The sequence below is a fragment of the Aedes aegypti genome, chromosome 1 (genome assembly GCF_002204515.2).
Source record: "Aedes aegypti strain LVP_AGWG chromosome 1, AaegL5.0 Primary Assembly, whole genome shotgun sequence".
Taxonomy (NCBI): domain Eukaryota; kingdom Metazoa; phylum Arthropoda; class Insecta; order Diptera; family Culicidae; genus Aedes; species Aedes aegypti.
In genome coordinates, this window is record NC_035107.1 from 150,433,369 (window position 1) to 150,452,271 (window position 18,903).

At 41.2% G+C, this 18,903-nt stretch overlaps 1 protein-coding gene across 2 annotated transcripts in view; it reads right to left on the minus strand.

Moving 5' to 3' along the window:
- Window positions 1-16,902, minus strand: part of LOC5566636 (WD repeat-containing protein 20) — a 76,730-nt gene extending 59,828 nt beyond the window's left edge. Inside the window, exons 1-2 of one of the 2 annotated variants that reach the window (XM_021850935.1) lie at window positions 16,307-16,902; window positions 8,527-8,706 (exon numbers count right to left, since the gene is read on the minus strand). In XM_021850935.1, the coding sequence (XP_021706627.1) occupies window positions 8,701-8,706; window positions 16,307-16,735 (435 nt within the window). In that variant the 5' untranslated portion in view covers window positions 16,736-16,902 and the 3' untranslated portion in view covers window positions 8,527-8,700. Of the gene's footprint in view, window positions 1-8,526; window positions 8,707-16,306 lie in introns of those variants that run through there. The other variant, XM_021850933.1, reaches the window with a different exon arrangement.
- Window positions 16,903-18,903: the final 2,001 nt, after the last annotated feature.

Sequence of the window (18,903 nt, forward strand, 5' to 3'; positions counted from 1 at the left end):
CTACTATTCAAATTACAAAAACTAGGAATAGAGTCTAATCTTCTGAAATGGATTGAGTCCTACTTAACCAACCGTCAACAAATAGTTAGATTCAAAGGAAGTAAATCGAATCCCATTCAAGTCACCTCTGGAGTCCCTCAAGGTTCCCATTTGGGCCCTCTTCTCTTCATACTGTTTGTCAACGACATTTCTTTGATCCTTAAACACAAAAAAGTTCTGATTTACGCTGATGATATGAAACTTTATTTAGAAATTATTAATAAAGAGGACATAAATATATTCCAAAATGAAATAAAAGTCTTCTACACCTGGTGTAATAAATCCCTGCTGCAATTGAATGTAAAAAAAATGTAACTTAATAGCTTTTAGTAGAAAACGAGACACATCAAACGTTATAATCACCCTAGGAAATCAGCCAGTGGTAAAATGTGACAGAGTCAGAGACTTAGGTATCATCTTAGATTCAAAACTAACATTCATTGATCATTATAATACAATCATCAACAGAGCAAATAACATGCTTGGATTCATAAAACGGTTTAGTTATAGTTTCCATGACCCATACACAATTAAAACGTTATATACTGCATATGTAAGGTCAATACTTGAATATTGTAGTGTAGTTTGGTCTCCTTTTTCAATAACACATGAAGAACGGATAGAATCAGTACAAAAACAATTCCTACTGTTTGCCCTACGTAAATTAGGTTGGACAAGATTTCCTCTACCTTCTTATATAGCCCGCTGCATGCTTATCAACATACAAACTCCAAAAGTGCGTCGTGAATTCGCGATGGTGTCCTTCGTAAATGATATTGTTTCACATCGTATTGACTCCGCAGAACTCTTAGCAAAACTAAATTTTTATGCACCCTTCAGACAACTGCGAAACCGGAATATATTCCTTACGTGCCATCATCGTACTAACTATACCAAATATGGGCCTCTTAATCAGATGATGGCAACATATAATAAACATTGCGCTAGTATTGACTTCACAACGACAAAAACCAAATTGAAGCGATATTTCAATTCAGTTCGATGATTGTAAACTCGTTTATAAAACATTGCAGCATAAAATGTTCCTTTATAATTCCTGTTAGAAATAAGAAAAACATGTAAAATTAGTGTGTAATGAAACGGTCTACTATTGATTGACGACAAATAAATAAATAAGTTCGCCCTGATGTGGCAAAAGAGCAACAATTCTTGGAGAAAGAATTAAAACTCCAGTATACGGACATTAAGAGCATACATTTGCCTCACACACGCAACTATGTGCTCATTGAGATGAGATCTAAGGAGATTGCCGAGAACCACCAATTAGAGCACAATTGGAAGCGGACTATGCTTTGTGACAATACAAAGTTTCGAATTCCGGTTTATGTGGACTACGATGCAGTGACGGTTCGGGTCCACGACCTCCCACCGTCGATGAGTCACGTCACCGTGGCCAACCACATGTTAAAGTATGGGGAGGTAATCTCCATCAGAAATGAGAAGTGGAAGCATTACTTCCCCGGAATTTCCAATGGAGTGCGAGTGCTACGAATGAATTTACTGCGCCAAATTCCTTCATTCACTTCAATAGAAAATGAAGTTACTATTGTCTCTTATATAGATCAACCTAAATCATGACAACGGTGCACACTACCGGCTCATCCTGGCACAAAATGCCCAGCTTCAATCCCAGAACCAACCAATAAATCACTGCAAACATCAACAGCATCAAAATCGTCCGAGTTGTTTAATCAGGATGATTTTCCTCCGATAAACGACAATCGACAACAATCACCATCTCCCGTTCGTAAAGAAGCGAAACAGCAGAACGACGACGACGACGACTGGACCAGTGTTGCCACAAGTACAGATTTATCTGGAAAAGTACAGATTTTCTGATAGTTTTCGGTACATATTCTGTACGGTACAGATTACAGATTTTCACCGAAAAGTACAGATTGGTACAGAGAGTAGTGTTTGATCCTTTGCTCGCGTCGCTTGCTCCTGCGGGGGCGGGTGATGTGAGCAGGATCAATCGTGTCGCGCGTCGCTCGCGTGGCATGATAAAATAGTGGCGCGGTTCGCGAAGCAGGTTAGTAGTGTTTGATCCTTTGCTCGCGTCGCTTGCTCCTGCGGGGGCGGGTGATGTGAGCAGGATCAATCGTGTCGCGCGTCGCTCGCGTGGCATGATAAAATAGTGGCGCGGTTCGCGAAGCAGGTTAGTAGTGTTTGATCCTTTGCTCGCGTCACTTGCTCCTGCGGGGGCGGGTGATGTGAGCAGGATCAATCGTGTCGCGCGTCGCTCGCGTAGCATGATAAAATAGTGGCGCGGTTCGCGAAGCAGGTTAGTAGTGTTCGATCCTTAGCTCGCGTCAAATAATTTATCATGGTCTAATCGCTTATCAAAGTGAATCCTGTGACCCAACGATCCTCCCCATTAACAAACATCCCTCCCAGTAACCTTTGTGGAGATGCAGAGGTAAACACGGTCTCCATATAGCAAAGGTTACACACTAACATTCCTTCCTCCAATCCCACCTGACTGCAAGGACGTGGCCGGCGCCGTTATTGACCCTGTATAAATAGAGGCACTGAATTATGCACACTGAAGAAGATTATGGTCAATCCCAGCCGAACTTCTAGTTGATTCTTTGTGCATTTTCACTGACTTCGGTCAATCAGGGAATAGCAACCATTGATATGTGTAGTCAGTCTAAGCTAAGCTAAGCTAAGCTAAAAGTACAGATTGGTACAGATTTTTGGAATTGGCAATTCTTATTACACAAAATCCAAAAGATGCTTGGAATTGGGAAATAATTTTCACAAAACTATTGATAAAAGATACTATTAGCATAGAATTTAATATTTATTATTTAATAAGTGATATAATTGCAATACAAAGTATGTTAAATTAATTAGGATTTCAAGAGTTTCTTTCAACAATTTATGTTGTGTGTGGTACAGATTTTGGGTACAGATTTTCAAAATCACTGGTACAGATAAAAAAGATTTTTGTGCTTTCGGTACAGATATAAATGTGGCAACACTGGACTGGACTGATGATGACAATGGGCCGTATGAATAAAATGTAGTAAAGTTGAGTTTACTACATTATCGGTAGTAAACGCTATATGTGGAACACGAGTGGAACATGTTTGTGTCATTTCTCTTTCTACACCTTTCGAACTTACTACAAACAACGCGTTGCTATGAATAAAGGTAGCATTTACTACAAATCTACTGGTAGTTAGCTTCAGAGGTTGCTACCAATGTCATATATAACAGGTCCGGCTCTTAGTATGTGTTTGCTTGTATTAGTCACGAAAAAGATGTAAACAAAACGATCAGCTGATGGTGACGACAAGGCTGCGAAAAAATTTGTTCGCAGCTTTCTCAACGTGACGTCATCTTCGGCTACTTCGTGAACTTTCGGCTCGCCGAAGTTGGCATTGCACAACTACCACTTCAAAACTGATATATTCACAAATACTAATTCGATGTTCGCCCACACCTCTAAATACCCCACATCGGGTTGCTACTCATTCGTTACCCAAACCTGTGAAAATTCAACACATAAAACCTGTGACTCCCTTTTAGCGTGGGATTTAACATTGACAGTGCTGCGTAATAGATTTGGCATAGTTGCTAGCTGATTTATTTTGAATATGATCAGATTTCGTCTCTTTATAATTTAGTCTCTTTAGTAAATACTAAATAAACTACAAGCAAAGAAGCGAAATGTTCCAATTGGAATTCCAAGTTTACTGTCAATGTCATTCCAATCGAGCAGAAGACTTGTCAAACACTTTTTCACACAAGCTGAAAACGGCTCACACAAAAATGTTACCGCCCACGAAAATTTTGCTTCTTTTGAAGTAGCATATTTTCTGAATACATGAGTGTCGGTTGCAATTTTCATGCTTTGCATAAAGAATGCTCTACTCATTACATTGGTTTTACACACATTCAGTCAATTTTTCATTCGTTACCCAAACCTGTGAAAATTCAACACATAAAACCTGTGACTCCCTTTTAGCGTGGGATTTAACATTGACAGTGCTGCGTAATAGATTTGGCATAGTTGCTAGCTGATTTATTTTGAATATGATCAGATTTCGTCTCTTTATAATTTAGTCTCTTTAGTAAATACCATGCACTGAAAAAAATCCACACGCTTGATCCGTGTGTTTTGAATTATGGATCGATTCATGAACGTCTATGTCGATTTGTTGTGATTTTCTTACAAACTTCGTGTGTATTACACATTCAATTCTTTAGTTTTACTTCATGGACTGATTCATCAACCGACAACATGAATTCCATAGTTTTCCACATAAGTTCCTAAAGCTTTCCATTTCAAATTCGTATGCGTCAACCTATGGGTGCTATGGATCATCACCCAACACGGAATCAGTGTGTTTAACTTATGATTATCTTGTGTCATGATCATCATGTCCAAGTTGGTCGATTTGAAATCGATCAGCTTGCTGTCGATTTCCGTGTTCCAAATTTCTAAATTATTAGTGATCAACCCATAGCGAACTAAATTTCGGATGGACCTCATGTCGAACGACAGTCATCATCATGTTCCAAAGAGAAGAAGCAAATTCTGAAGCTGAAAGTGTTAGAGGAAAATTTGCGGATTCGTTTTTCTTCCTATTAGTGAAGATGTCCGAGTGAATATGAGGAGTTCATTCTAATTTTCTATGAATAAAATGCATTACTTCCAGCGTTGGATATAATGTATGGTGTTAGAGAAAAATCGGATTCCACTAACAGATTTTCCTAGCTTTCAGCTTCGAATAAAATGAAATATGCTAATCCCGGGCTTCCCAAATTATGGATTTGCGGCGCCCCACTTGTTGCTGACTCACTTGTTTGAAAAAAAACAACATTCAAGTGAGCTTGCGACAAGCAGAGGAGCCTCGAATCCATATTTTGGGGAGCAAGATTTCTTCTATCAAATTTCTTCTATCACACATGACTATCTAAAGCCACTACATTTCGAATTCAATAAGCAAATCAGTTGGTTTTCATGATTTAATATTTAGACATTCATGTTGGTTTCTCATGACAACCTAATGTTGATACACATGTTATTATACCATGAAGTCAATGACGAAATCCATATGGCTACCACACTTAAGTCATGTGGTTTTCCTCATTGCGCAAATCTATAAGTAAAACACACGACCTTGGCGTGTAGATTTTTCTCAGTGTGGGAAAACGATGTCAGCTTTGATATTTCGAAAGGTATTTTGAGATTTCCGTAGAAATTTTGAAATTTCGAAAAGAATTTCGAGGTTCCGGTAAGGAATTTTGAATTTATTCGAGAGATTCTATCTGGCGTTACGTCCCAACTGCGCAGAGCTTAATTCTCAACTTCTTATGAGTACTTACACAGTTTTTAACTGAGAGCTTTCAATGTCAATTGACCATTTTACATGTGAATTCCGTGTGGCAGGTACGATAATACTTATTACGATAATTATGTTGAATCTGGCATTACGATAATTGTGTTGTTTTTTAGGAATTCTCGGATGTCGGATGGATTTCAGCTAATTATAAAGTAATTCTTAATTTTATGTAAGAATGACTGACTGACTAATATCCTAGATTCTCTGACTTCCTTTGGAATTCTGGTATACCTATAGTAATTCTGGGTTTCCGATAGGCATTCTAGATTTGGTATGACAATTCTGGGATTCTGGAAGCCATTCTGGGATTCTTTTGGGAATATTGTAAATCCGGTATTTGATCTGGCTATTGATCTTTTGAAATTATTCGGGTATCTTCAAGATTGTATTTCTCTAGGAATCTCTGAGATTTCAGTGAGATTCCTGCAAACTCTGGTTCGAATCTTTGGAATTCTTGTAAACTTTAGATCCCTTTGATTTCCAGTTCCGTTGCGATTTCAGAGGAAATCTTCAATTATAGTATACACCTTTGGATATCTGAATGTAAAAATGTAAAAGAAAATCCTCAACCACTATTGTGAGAATTTATTTTCATTTCTAAGATTTCCAGATATACTACCAGGAAACCTACCGAAATAACGGAATACCACAGAAATACTAAGAATCCTATATCTATCATCGGAGTTCAACATGCTGTTTTTTTAATTCACAGAGGAAGTTCAAAATTCTACTGCTATTTCATCTAATTCTCTGTACTGGTATCTTGAAAATGTTAGGAACTTTTTAATTCCACAATTGCTGCAATCTCAAGATTCCTTCATAGGATACAGCTTTCTAGCTAAAATATCAAAATTCTCAGAAAAATCCTTGTTGCCAAATCATTATAAAATTCACATGCACATAAAGGGAATGGTAATCGCAAATTCACACTTCAAATCGTGTAAAGTTACATAACCTACATGAATTTGTGTTCATGGTCGATTACGCGATGCATAGCGGGAATGTAGTAATATTCATATTTACACATGATTTGTCGTGTGAATAAGCGACAAAGTTGGCATATATGAATGATTTTATTGGTTTAAAGTGTCACTCTGAATGTAATTTTCCTAACGTGCAGCGTCGCTCTGCAGTCTGAATAGAATTTTCTTAACGTGCAGCATCAGTCACTGCTCATGTTCGAAAGTAGTAGGTACTGCATGTTCGAAAGGTTTTTTATTCATATCAAAAGTGTAGTAAACTTTGTGGATTTTGTTTTCGAGTAGATGCTACATGTAGTAAAGTTCAACGCTTTTTATTCATACGGCCCAATGCATCACACTCATCCACCGAACACAATGGGGCTTCAAACAAGCGACGGCGATCGAGGCGGGTTAACGAGAAAAGTGGAACAAAAAAGGCATGCGCAGATCAAGGTTCCCCAAACGCTGATCACATGGAGATCGTTGTATCATCGGACGATAAACTTGATTCACCGAGAAATAAAATTGTTAATAGTTGTATTTCTTCTATCCATAGTAGAAAATGATAATTGGCTCTGTAAAGCTTTATTCGGCGTACTAAATAAATAAACAAACTGGTAAAAAAAAGCTATCAAAGTTCATATTGGAGGAAAGTTGTTTGTTATGTAATATATTGCACATTTCTTTCACTACTGGATTATCGCAGAAGTTTTTACAAGTGCGGAAATGCTAATAAAAGTACGCGATTGCATCAAATCGAGTCGGTGTCTTCAGCGGGGTTATATCTCGAAGTTCAAACAACAACCCCGCTGAAGACACAGAAATGATTCGATGCAATCCCGACTTTTATTCGCATTTTCGCACTTATGAAGCCGCACTTCGCAGCATTATGAAATTGAGTAAACATGTGTTTTTGTCCTAAACTTAAGCGTTTGGCACTAATATTGGGACAGGGCTTTAGGACCCTATTGTCTTTACTTGTACTTTTTCATTGTTAATTCAATGCCATATTGTAGAGGGTGATTTGTAAGGTTTTTAAAATTTATTTGACACTTTGAGGCCCGGTACTCACGCTGTCAGCGCGTTGCAAACTACAGTCAAACCTCCATAAGTCGATATTGAAGGGACCATCGACTCATGAAAATATCGAGTCATGGAACAGCTATTATTTGGAAAGCTGTTTGAAGGGACCATCATAGTAACCATGATTTTATGTTTTTAGTATGGTTCCATGAGTCGATATCGAGTAATGGAACATCGACTCATGGAGGGATCAGAGTCTATGAATGGAGAGTTGCGCGAAGAGACTTCATTCAATTATTGTTCTTCCTCGTCTTCGAAAATAGCCCCTACACTGAACGAGAGCTCCTTCTTTATGGCTGGTACGCTGATCATAAGTACTGTGCAAAAGAATAGGACAAGAAACGGTCAAGGAATGATTCCGCTACCGAAATTACTTGAGCTGTACGCTGCTGAGAAGTAGAGCTGATTTTATAACGTTGGTAACGCCTGCCGTACTAATCAAATGGAGCTGTCACTTTTTCTTACGGAAAAATGTGCCGCTCAATTATTCCGCTAGTAAAAGTCACACTTCGCGAACTGGATCAGCTGTCAAAATTACTTTGGTAAAAAAGATAAATTTTACTTGAGCGCTTTACGTTTCAGGTGCATACTACGCATTATATTGAATGATTCGTAATTCACATGGCCGCAAAACTTCATTTTCCTTATTTTGAATGACTACGAAAGAAGATGATACTTCCACCGACTACAAAACGAAAATCATCCAATTTAGTAATGATTTCCTGTACATAGCCGTATGACAATAAGTAGATGATTGAAAAAAGTCAACACAAATGAATAACCTAGGGGGGTCTGTAGCCTTGAGGTTACGCTTCCGCTTCATATGCGGAAGGTCATGGGTTCAATTCCCAGCCCCTAGATGAATAATCTACAGCTTCGGAAGGATTTTATTTCCTTCCATGTCCTCATTCGAAAATCATTCACTTACCATCTAAAATATCATACAGAAAATTAATGATCCCAACTGTCAAAACATCCTTGAAAAGATTGTAAAAATATGGTGGCAGCAACATGGTGTGTTTACTTTTCCATCATGGATTTCGTAGGTAATTGAAATTTAAAAAGGAATTCTCCTAAATAATCTTTATTAGCATCAACCGAGGTGGCAACTAGTACTGTTTGTTTTACTTTCAGGGATATATCGAGACAGCTTATGCACAGTTCGTGCAATCATGTATTTTTGTGCAATTATGTTTTTTTGTGGACGAGGATTTGGTGGAGTCACAAGGGGCAGACAGCTACTCCTGCGGACATGAGATAAATTCATATTTGTGAATAATGGAAATAAAAAATGGAGTGCATTAAACTATCAACGTTTAGTTATTTATTGTTCCATTGGAATTATTGTGATATTTTATTACCAAGCATGCAATGTGGTTTGATTACATCCATGAATGTAACATCTTTTTGAAGAAGAAAATAGTTTCAAAATCGGATGATTTTCATTCGGCGTGATTTGTAAACAGATGATTCCAACAGAGATGAAAATCATCCTGAATGCGGCAGAAAATAGGCATGGAGCTCGGATGAGTCGAAAATCATTCAATTCAAGGCGGGGTAGACGGTTTGACAGTTCGTGTTCAATCCAAGCAATCTACATTGATCGCAGTAACCACTGTCTGCGACCAAAGAGAAAAAATTTTCGTTCGAACTGTATATGTCAAAGATAATAAACGTATTTGTACTTAGCTCTAACAAGCTCCAGTTATTTTCCGGAAGCATCTGGAAAAGTACTTCCGTTGATTTGGAAGTACCTGGAAGAACACTTCAGCTGGCGACGAGGATTATTCTGGATTGTCAAGAGCTCCAGAATTGAACCCGAGGAAGGATGGCGACGAACGAAGAACTCCAAGCGGCGATTGTGCAAATGACCCAGCTACTCCAGCGGTTGGCCGTTCCTCAAGCAACCAACCCAGAGCAAGTATTGGAGTCCCTGTCGACCAACATCAGTGAGTTCTGTTTCGATCTGGAGAACGGCACCACTTTCGACAAATGGTTTGCCCGTTACTCGGATCTGTTCGAAAGCGACGCACGAAGCCTGGACGACGCAGCCAAAGTTCGGCTCCTACTCCGGAAGTTGGACACGTCCTCGCATTGTCGCTACGTCAACAATATCCTTCCGACGCTACCGAAGGACGTCACGTTTGCCGATACCATCAAGACGCTCAAGAAAATCTTCGGCAGGCAGACCTCCGTTTTCCACAAGCGCTACCAGTGCTTGCAGCTGGTGAAATCCGAGACGGAAGACATCATCAGCTACGGTGGCAAAATCAACAGGGCGTGTGAAGAGTTCGAGTTTCGACTTGAAGATCGATCAGTTCAAGTGCTTGATGTTTGTCTGCGGTCTCAAGGCTCCACGCTACGCAGACATTCGAGCAAGGCTTCTTTCCCGCATCGAAGGTGAGACGGCACAAGCGCCGGTAACACTCCAAACGCTGATCGACGAATTCCAGCGAATCGTCAACCTCAAGTCGAACACCACGATGATCGAACATCAATCAAGTTCGAAAAACTCGGTCCGCAGCGTCTCCGAGAAGAAAACCGGCCATCATCAGCGTCCATCGAAACCGGAAAGCAAGTCCGTCCCACGAACTCCCTGCTGGCAGTGCGGGCAAATGCACTATGTCCGCGACTGTCCATTCGCCGACCATCTCTGCAAGGTATGTAACCGCACCGGCCACAAGGAAGGCTACTGTACCTGCATCAAAAAGTCTTCAAGCGACTCTTCAACTCAACCCGGGAAGAAGAAGACCAAGACCGGTTCCAGATCTCAAGCCAAAGGAATCTTCGTGAACCACATCGCAAACAGCACTCCAAAGCGTAAGTACGTGACCATCAACATCAACGACGTCGCTATTTCGCTGCAATTGGATTCCGCAAGCGATATTACCGTGGTTTCCAAGACAACATGGCAACAACTGGGACGACCGAAGCTGGCTCCGTCATCGATCGAAGCATCCAACGCATCCGGTGGACAGCTCGCCCTCATCGGCGAATTCCATTGTGAAGTCACCCTCAACGGTATGGTCAAGCGTGGCAAATGTTTCGTCACCTCATCACCGGACCTCAACGTGTTGGGGATTGATTGGATCGACGCGTTCAACCTGTGGTCGATTCCATTCGACACGCTCTGCAGTCAAGTTGCAGCCGAACCCCGACCATGCTTCGACGAAGTAACAGCACAGCTTCAAGCCAACCATCCAGCGGTTTTTGACAACTCGCTGGGACACTGCACCAAAACCAAGGTAAAGCTTTTTCTCAAACCTAACGCCAAACCAGTTTTCTGTCCGAAGCGCCCGGTTCCGTTCAACACCATTTCGCTGGTGGACGCCGAGCTGACACGTCTCCAATCGCTGGGAATTATCACGCCGATCGATTTCTCGGAGTGGGCCGCTCCGATCGTTGCAGTTCGCAAGCCGAATGGTAAGGTTCGCATCTGTGCGGATTATTCCATTGGACTCAACGAAGCGCTGGAGGCCAACCACTATCCTCTACCTACATCGGAGGAGATCTTCGCATAGCTCAACGGAAGTGCCGTGTTCAGCATCATCGATCTCTCCGATGCGTACCTGCAGGTGGAAGTAGATGAAGAATCGAAGCAACTTCTCACCATCGCCACGCACCGGGGTCTTTTCCAGTTCAATCGCCTCGCCCCAGGGGTGAAGTCGGCGCCAGGAGCATTCCAACGGCTCGTCGACACGATGATTGCTGACATTCCTGGTGTTCGATCGTTCCTCGACGACGCAATCGTTTTTGGAGCAACCTGGTGTCATGTCTACCTATCTCAAGTGATATTAATTATTCTAACTTTTGACTTGGTACCTTTTATGTGTTCGTACCTACAGTATTTCTGAGCTATAAATACTGGCTGCAGTTGACGCAGAAAGAAGGGACTTCCCGAACTGTGGACTGATTAATATATTATTTTATTCTTTATTTACAGGATATAAAAGTGGCGACGAGGATCATGGAAACGTGTGTTGAAGATAATCGATTTTCTTTGGGGTGGCGAATTGCCAATTGTATCTGTATTTGAAAGTGTGGTGAAATTGCCGATTTGAGTTGAACCAAATTGTTCTTTAGAGCTGACGAAATTGTCGTTTATTGTAAACCTAGTTGTTCTTTTGTGAAGCGATTGCTGTATTGAGATGAACGAAATTGTTCTTTAGTGTTGACGAATTTGTCAAATGTAATGTTGAGCAGGACAATCCAATGATTTGAATGTTTGGTTGTAGTCATGGAATTAGCAAATTTGCGTATTTAAGATCGTGGAATTCTTTGGATATATTTTCGATTGTTCGTTGTATGAGTTGTAGCAAATTGTAGGTGGCTTTCAAAGAGTTATTAGAAAGTTTCTGAAGGGGGAAGGACTGTCATGTCTACCTATCTCAAGTGATATTAATTATTCTAACTTTTGACTTGGTACCTTTTATGTGTTCGTACCTACAGTATTTCTGAGCTATAAATACTGGCTGCAGTTGACGCAGAAAGAAGGGACTTCCCGAACTGTGGACTGATTAACATATTATTTTATTCTTTATTTGCAGGATATAAAACCTGGGAAGCACACAAGGCGTCTCTGGACAAGCTACTTCAGCGTCTAGAGGAATATGGGTTCCACGTCAAGCTGGAAAAGTGCCACTTTTTTCAAACCGAAATCGGCTACTTAGGGCACATCGTCGATCAAAATGGCATCCGTCCCGATCCGGCGAAGGTCCAAGTCATCGCCTCCATTCCGGCACCAACCAACGTGTCTGAATTGCGATCATTCCTGGGAGCCGTTAACTTTTACGGCCGATTCGTTCGCAACATCCACGAGCTTCGACACCCCCTCGACAAACTTCTCAAGAAGGATTCGAAGTGGCATTGGAACTCCGATTGCCAGCGGTCGTTCGAGCAGTTCAAGCAAGTCCTGCAGTCCGATTTGTTGCTGACTCATTACGACCCGAAGCTACCAATCATCGTTGCGGCGGACGCATCCAGTACGGGTATCGGTGCAGTCATCTACCACAAATTTCCCAACGGGTCTCTCAAGGCTATCCAGCACGCGTCAAGATCCCTCACTCCGGCGGAGCAGGCCTACGGGCAGCCGGAAAAGGAAGCACTTGCGCTCATCTACGGGGTAACGAAGTTTCACAAGTACCTCCTGGGACGCCGGTTCACTCTCCAGACGGACCACAGCCGCTCCTATCAATCTTTGGTTCGAAGAAGGGAATTCCATTGCATACCGCAAATCGTCTTCAACGGTGGGCGTTGATGCTGCTCAACTATGATTTTGAAATCCAGCACGTGTCCACAAACGACTTTGGTTGCGCCGATATGCTGTCCAGACTGATCGACCGTTCCAAGCAGCCAGAGGAAGATTACGTCGTCGCAGCGATTTCCCTAGAAGAAGACATGGTGAGCATTATTCGTGACACTATCAAGCAAGTACCAATTTCTTTCGCAGCGATCCAATCTGCCACGATGGCAGATAAAGCACTACAAGCGGTGCTCAAATTCATCCGTGAGGGTTGGCCAAACGAAGCAAAGTCAATCACAAACCCAGACGTTCGTCCCTACTTCACCAGGCAGGACTCCCTCACCCATGTCGACGGCTGTATTTTGTTCCACGACAGAGTTGTCGTTCCGAGCAAATTCCGACGGCAAATCCTGAAGCAATTCCATCGCGGACATCCAGGCATGGTTCGTATGAAATCTATTGCACGAAGTTTCGTCTACTGACCGGGAATCGATAACGACATCAAGGATTTCGTCCGGCACTGCGTCCCCTGCTGTACTGCTGGAAAAACACCGGTCAAGACAACGCTCGAATCATGGCCCATGCCGGACAAGCCGTGGTCACGCATCCATATCGACTACGCTGGACCTGTGGATGGCGTGTTTTACCTGGTGGTAGTCGACCCGTACAGCAAATGGCCTGAAGTGTACGCAACGAAAACCACAACAACCAAAACAACGATGAAGCTGCTCACAAACAGCTTTGCAACTTTCGGTATACCAGTAACCATCGTCTCGGATAATGGAACACAGTTTACCAGTCACGAGTTCCAGTCATTCTGCGAGCAGCAAGGTATTCACCACATCCGCACTGCACCATACCACCCACAGTCAAACGGGTTAGCAGAACGGTTCGTGGACACCCTGAAGCGCACCCTACGCAAAATTCTGTCGGGAGGAGAAACACTGGAGGAAGCATTGCAAACATTTCTGCAAGTGTATCGCACAACACCAACGGCTGACCTCGGTGGAAAGTCTCCAGCGGAAATGATGTTTGGACGGCCGATCCGCACAATTTCGTCCATGATACTTCCACCACGTTATTCCACTGCAGCAGCTCAGTCGAAGGCAGAGAGTCAAAACCAACGATTCAACAAAAAGCACGGAGCAGTTTCAAGGCAGTCCGCTCCCGGTGATTCCGTGTATGCTCAAGTCCATCAAGGTAACTCTTGGCAGTGGCATGCCGCCACGGTTATCGAGCGTATCGGGAGAGTGAACTACAACGTGTTCCTGGAGGATCGTCAGCGGCTAATACGTTCGCACACCAACCAGTTGAAGCAACGTGCGGCCGAGTCTGTTCCAGATCGTGACGCAAACCAAGGTCCAAGCCCACTGTCGGTATTTTTCGACGGTTTTGGCCCAGACGTACCATCTGCAGCCGTTCAAGCAACAGCAACGAATCCTGATCCTTCCATCCCTCAAAACGAGAACGACCTGAGCCTTCAAGCGGAGGAAACCGACGAGTCGCAGTACTACACCAAAGGCAGCGATGAAGAAGATGAAGGCAATCCGCCGCAGTTGGATCCAGCACCAGTACCAAGTACGCCTCCAGTTATTTTCCGGAAGCATCTGGAAAAGTACTTCCGTTTATTTGGAAGTACCTGGAAGAACACTTCAGTTCGATAGGTAGATTTGGTTTCACTCTTCGCGCAACTCTCCATTCATAGACTCTGGGAGGGATGACTGTAGATGTAACACGAACAGTAGCGACATTAACATTCTTAGGTTATTGCTTCTTCTGTTGGAAACTTTATTCACTTTTCTTAGCAAATCACTAAAAGGCATACAAACCATTCATCACAATAATGAGCGGTCACATTTTGATTTTTACAATTTTCAGATCATGGCCTACTTAAATTCAGTTTGCATGAACAACTTATAACTTATTGTAATTATATGTGTAATTTTAAAACTGTATATTTATTCATTTCAATATTAACATAATGTGAAACTTTGTGTTCTTCGTGAACGTGCGGTTAGCGGCGTCAGTAGTCTAGGCGTATTGTGCCACGAAGTGTGCACTGAAAGGAAAAGCATAGTAACGCCAACCATGTCAAGGGTGAAATTAAAACATTTTTACCACTTGATTTTGACAGAAAATGTTTCATTATTGGAGTGACTATACCATCGTAAAATTTACTATGTGAGTTGCATCGTAGTAAAATTTACCATGCTTCTGGTCATAATGATTTAATGAATATAGTAAGGACAACCCCCATGTTTAGTCGTACTAGGAATGCAGTTTAGTTGTTTTGTTTTGTTTTCATTGAGAATATTTTATTTAATCATGACTGATCTGCACAATCTTGTGATCAAAAGCATGTTTCTTTATCACAACAAAATTTTAATAATTATCAAATGTTGAAATCTACGCCATCGAGAGCTAAAGAAGCGTTGTTGGCTTTGATCGATCCGGAAAACCAACGCAGAACGGAGTGCCATGTTGAATGCTTGCTCACCCGACCGCCCTCGAAGTAGAACCGATGCGTTTCGAGGGACTGTCGATCTTTACGTTTCTCCCTGGCGCTAGTATCAGAATTGGCAACGGAGAGGCCCGAACAGATACCGCCCTACGCAACTACACTCATCAGAATCAGCTTGCTGGGTGTGCCAAATAGTCGCAGGACTTCCCCTTGTCTGGTTCATCAATCGGCCAGGGTAGATCTGTGAGGTGGGATTTTCGTCCAGGTTCGGGAACAATTAGGAAGTCCGACGGTTGATCGCTGATTAGCGAATTGACAAATATGACGCAAACCACCTTAGGGCAAGTGTAGGAGAAAGTACGCGGATGGCAGTAATAAAGCTGATGCATTCTTCCGTCTAAGATCGGTTGTTGCAGCTCTGGAAGAATTTTATCTGAATCAGTAGCTGCATTCCCATGGTCAAGTTTGGTTTCCATTTGGCACTTACCCTGAATTTGTATGAATTGTTTTGAGTGAAACGTGCTAATTTATAATGATGTAATGCCAAGTTGCATTTCTAGTAGTTGACTATAATAAGTAGTTGTAGGTACTATGCGCTTTGTCATACATCCATGGTTATCCAAACTAGAATGTAGTGAAAGCGACAAAATACTTGTTTACTTCAACTAAATATTGGCATAGTAGAATTAAGCAAACGGTAATGGTTTGCAATACCACACATTTTTTATCAGATGGGTTCCACCAGCCGGTGGAAACTTTTCGTCAAACGAAAAATTCATCACCGGGCTACTGGGTGTTTTGTGTTGTCCGTTGCCTAAAGTTAGTGAACCTTCGGTCTGTGCAGCCTATGTGCTAAAGACGGTGTAAATTATCTTTAATTGAAAAATTCAATCAAGTGTACGGATTTCTGTGCCTCACGGTATCTGTAGATTCCGTTTACGATAAGAAGTTTGAAACAATAAAAAAAATGTATTGTCAAAATCGGATGGGCACTGTAATTCTATTGCGGACCTATTCGTATGCACAATCTTAAAAACTATCTAGTAGTATGCACATGCTGACAAAATTAATTCGGCAATATTTTTATCAGATTTGTTGAAAATTTTGTTAAAGATAATTATTTATTCCGATTTTTACTTACCTTTTTCACTCCACGATATGCATAAACATACAGCTCTTTTCCATAATTGAAGCATATTCTGTCCCCTCCGATGGGCGTAGAACAGCTGGGTGATAATCCACCAGTGATGTTACTATGTGTCTGATCTCGATTATTGGAGGTCTCATTTGTCGTCGCGCATCCGAATTTCGTTGATGGAACAGGGTTTGTATTTCCGGTATTTCCGCCTTGATTGTTGCCATTTTCAACAACTGTTTGCTGGGATGTCTGCTGAGATGGAAGTGTCACCAAAGAAACCCTCACCTGAGGGTTACTCTGATTATTTTGATATCCAACACGATTTGGCCGTGAGTATTCCGACAGCGTCATCAATCTATACTCGCCTTCGCGAGTCACAAACTGGGTCTTCAAATCATCTTTTCCACAGGAATCTACTAACTGTACCGACATTTCTTTTGATGAGGTTTGCACTGATAGCAATTTCAAACATGCGAGGGTATTACAATTATATAAATTGCATTTTAAAACTACCACACACTCTTCACAACTTTAATCCATTTTTTGCAGAGAGAAATTTATGACAGCATAAAAAGGTTCAGCTTTTCGCTAATATTGTTTCGTTCAGTTTTTGACAGTTCGTTCAATTTTACACGTTTAATCGAATTTTCTCAACGACACCACCACCACATAGCATAACATGTGAAAAATACTTCACGAGACGTTCAAAATCATCTGATCACAAAGCACTTTGACAGTTTTTCTATGAGAATGACAGGCCCGCCCGGATAAAAATTACAATACTAAAACAATATAACGTATTGTAACAGTACCATTGAATATATTGGAAATACAATACAGTATATTGTAAAAGGACAATACAATTACAGTACAATATATTGTTTTCAACAGTTCACTGTATGGTATATGAGATTTTTGCAATATAATGTATGGGTTATTAAGTATCGTAACAATATAAATATAAATATTTTCTCATACATACATTTTGAAAATACAATACGATATATTGTTCATGTATTGTCTTGATTAGCAATTCGCGTATTGTTGTACAATACAAAAACAATTCAACGAATTGTATTTCAATTTGTGGTGAAAAGTATAGAATTTGTATCTTGAATGGATTGTCCCCCAACTTACCGTATATTCGTTCCAACAGTAGCAAAATAATTTTAACTCCTATACAGCTCACTTAGTGAAAGACTTTTACCAAGTCATAAATACTACAACACTGGTTAAATAAACAGAATAAATTTTCTTGTGCATGGATGTTGACTATGTTTTAGTAGAGTTAACAGATTAATGTAGTCGGTTGAAAATCGTTGGTGCAGTTCTTAATTTAAAAAAAAAGACAATTTACACCGTCTTCAGCCAAAGGCTGCTCAGACTGAACATTACTAACATTAGACAACGGACACATGGAACGACCAGTGGACCAGTGAAGAATTTTTCGTTTGACGAAAAGTTTTCTCCGACTGGGGTGGGAATCGAACCCACACTCCGTAGCGTAATACGCCTACACGACTGACGCCGCTAACCGCACGGCTACGAAGCCCACATTTTACCATGGATTCAGTATTCTCTACAATGAAATTCATTTCAGTGTAGAACACAACGACAACCAAATTAAAATACATAGATGCATCGCGCATGACAGTTAGGCCCCAAGCACAATGTGAACGGCAAAACGGCATGTCCATCTTGATCTACACTTTACTTATCAATCCAGTGTTGACTAAATCCTTTTCAACATTGACTTGACAAGTAGAGTGTAGCTCAAGATAGGCTTGCCGTTTTGCCGTTGTACCACGCTGCCGCTCACATTGTGCATGAGGCTTTATGCTCTGCACGCAAACAAATTTTGTTGTATAATCTACCGAATCCATGGTAGATTTAAGAACTGCACCAACGATTTTCAACCGACTACAAAAATCTGTTAAGTTTACTATAATCTAGTGAAAATCACTGAGCAGTGCAGTAAATGTGACTATGTCCATAGTAACTTCGACTACACAGCATTGTATTTCGATCCGTGACACCCACCGTACAACACAGTGTGATCAAAAGTATAATGCCAAACTTGTCAAATCTAGAATGTTTCTAGTCATAAATACTACAAGTGTGATTAAATAAACAGAATTAATTTTCTTGTGTAGTGATGTTGACTATGTTTTGGTAGAGTTAACAGATTAATGTAGTCGGTTGAAAATCGTTGGTGCAGTTCTTAATTTTACCATGGATTCAGTAGTTTCTACAATAAAATTCATTTCAGTGTGCCAGTGCGAGCCCAGCGGCGTGCGTGGTACCATAGGGTACACCGCAATAGGGTTGTCCACAACACATAGTCACGTAAATACCACGGCACCGCTCAAACGTCAAATTAGTGAACTCGTACATCGGTCCATAGATGGCGGTAGTGTGTAAACGTCAAACACGAACAAAAACGATGCGAGCGCTGCGTGTGGTCGATTGACCACCTACCGTATATATGAATCGATCGTTAAAAGGTTGTCGATGGATATCGATGAGAGTGTGACGTATGTTTGTCTGTGGCTTAAATATGGGTAAATTATTTTCTCCGTGTGAGGTGAAAATACAAAAAG